This window comes from Odocoileus virginianus, chromosome 2 (genome assembly GCF_023699985.2).
Source record: "Odocoileus virginianus isolate 20LAN1187 ecotype Illinois chromosome 2, Ovbor_1.2, whole genome shotgun sequence".
Lineage (NCBI taxonomy): Eukaryota > Metazoa > Chordata > Mammalia > Artiodactyla > Cervidae > Odocoileus > Odocoileus virginianus.
In genome coordinates, this window is record NC_069675.1 from 10,082,641 (window position 1) to 10,085,340 (window position 2,700).

Here is a 2,700-nt window from a genome sequence, read left to right on the forward strand (position 1 = left end):
CATGTATATTATCAAATGTGAATCAGATCGCCAGTCCAGGTTAGATGCATGAGACAAGTGCTCAGGGCTGGTGCACTGGGAAGACCCAGAGGGATGGGATGGGGAGGGAGGTGGGAGGGGGGATCGGGAAGGGGAACACATGTAAATCCACGGCTGATTCATGTCAATGTATGACAAAAACCACTACAATATTGTAAAGTAATTAGCCTCCAACTAATAAAAATAAATGAAAAAAAGAAAAGAAAAGGCCAACTCGCGGCTCCTGCCGCCTCCGTCTCTCCCCCCGCCCCTCCGGCTAATTTGCCAAAATGACCAACACAAAGGGAAAGAGGCGGGGCACCCGCTACATGTTCTCTAGGCCTTTTAGAAAACAGGGAGTTGTTCCTTTGGCCGCATACATGCGAATCTACAAGAAAGGTGATATTGTAGATATCAAGGGAATGGGTACTATTCAAAAAGGAATGCCCCACAAATGTTACCATGGCAAAACTGGGAGAGTCTACAGTGTTACCCAGCATGCTGTTGGCATCATTGTAAACAAACAGGTTAAGGGCAAGATTCTTGCCAAGAGAATTAATGTGCGTATTGAGCATATTAAGCACTCTAAGAGCCGAAATAGCTTCCTAAAACGTGTGAAGGAAAATGATCAGAAAAAGAAGGAAGCCAAAGAGAAAGGGACTTGGGTTCAGCTGAAGCGCCAGCCTGCTCCACCCAGAGAAGCACACTTTGTGAAGACCAGTGGAAAGGAACCTGAACTATTGGAGCCCATTCCCTATGAATTCATGGCCTGAAGGGTGTAAAAATAAAGACCTGGACTGTACAAAAAAAAGAAAAACTACAATACCAGTATTGCAACTAAAATAAATTTTATCAAATATCCAGTGTCCAGATTTCCCTGATTATCTTAATAAATGTTTTGTATTATAGTATGTGTATTTGGATCAATTTCAAGAAAAAGATAATATACTGTATATATATTATATAAATGGGTTTCCCTGATAGCTCAGTAGGTGAAGAATCTGCCTGCAATGCAGGAAACCCTGGTTCCATTCCTGAGTAGGGAAGATCCGCTGGAGAAGGGATAGGCTACCCACTCCAGTATTCTTGGGCTTCCCTTGTGGCTCAGCTGGTAAAGAATCTGCCTGCAATGTGGGAGACCTGGGTTTGATCCCTGGGTTGGGAAGATCCCCTGGGGAAGGGAAAGGCTACCCACTCCAGTATTTTGGCCTGAAGAATTCCAAAGACTGTATAGTCCATGGGGTCATAAAGAGTCGGACACAACTGTGTGACTTTAATTTTCATATTATATAAATAGTATGTGGTATACTATTTATATATAACTCTCTATATATAGTATATATATAATAGTTGTCTCTTGAGTTCCATATTCTAAATTGCTATTATCATACCAATATAACATATATATATATATGAATATATCTTAAACTGTATTTTCAATATGTCAACAATTCAAATATATTGAATGTTATCATCCCAGAATACAAAGAATGTAACATGGAGGAGGACTGAGAATATAGGTTCTCAATACTTAGTCACTAATGATGGTAGAGATTTTCCTTTTAGTGTTTTCTATGTAAAAAATTAATTTAAAGATGTACTGCCATGGCTTTGCAAGAATAGAGTTGCCAGAGGGAGAGTACAATGAAAAAAAGAAAAAGACCCAGGGTTGTTAGGAAGAGATTGAAGATGAAAGTCAAGGAGAGAGTATGTTTTGAAATGAAATATAAGGATTTCTTTCATTCAGAGTGTGAGCATCTGTAATAGCTTGGACTGCTGTAACAAAATACCACAAACTGGGTTGCTTATCAACAACCAAGATTGATTTCTCACAGTTCTGGAGGCTGGAAGTCTGAGATCAGGGTGTTAGCGTGGTCAGGTTCTGGAGGGAGTTCCCTTTTGGTTACAGGTGGCTGACTGTATTCTCACACGGCAGAGAGTAAGCTAGTTCTCTGGTCTTTTTTCTTGGGCTCCAAAATCACTGCAGCCATGGTGACTGCAGCCATGAAATTAAAAGAGGCTGGATCCTTGGAAGAAAAGCTATGGCAGACCTAGACAGCATATTAAAAGCACAGACATTACTTTGTCAACAAAGGTCCATATAGTCAAAGCAATGGTTTTTTTAGTAGTCGTGTATAGATGTGAGAGTTGGACCATAAATTAGGCTGAGTGCCAAAGGATTGATGTTTTCAAATTTCGGTACTGAAGAAGACTCTTGATAGTCTGTTTGACTGCAAGGAGATCAAACCAGTCAATCATAAAGGAAGCCAACCCTGAATATTCATTGGAAGGACTGATGCTGAAGCTGAAGCTCCAATACTTTGGCCACCTGATGTGAAGAGCCGACTCATTGGAAAAGACCCTGATGAAGGGAAAGATTGAGGGCAAAAGGAGAAGGGGGCAGCAGAAGATGAGATCGAAAGCATCACCACCTCAGTGGGCATGAATCTGAGCCAACTCCAGGAGATCGTGAAGGACAAGGAAGCCTGGTGTGCTGCAGTCCATGGGGTTGCAAAGAGTCAGACTGAGCGTCTGAACAACAGTCAGAACTGGCCTTTTGTGTAAAGGTATTAATCGCATTCACAAGGGCTCTACCTTTCTGACCCAATTACCTCTCAAAGCTTTACTTGGTAAAATACCATCACATTGGGAATTAGATTTCAATAAATTTATGTAGGGGGA

General features: G+C 41.2%; 1 protein-coding gene across 1 annotated transcript; it reads left to right on the forward strand.

The window, feature by feature from the left end:
* Window positions 1-275: 275 nt before the first annotated feature.
* Window positions 276-835, forward strand: LOC139037070 (large ribosomal subunit protein eL21-like). Its single transcript, XM_070472981.1, has one exon. The coding sequence runs from the start codon at window positions 309-311 to the stop codon at window positions 789-791; it is 483 nt and encodes a 160-aa protein (XP_070329082.1). The 5' UTR covers window positions 276-308; the 3' UTR covers window positions 792-835.
* The last annotated feature ends 1,865 nt before the right edge of the window (window positions 836-2,700 follow it).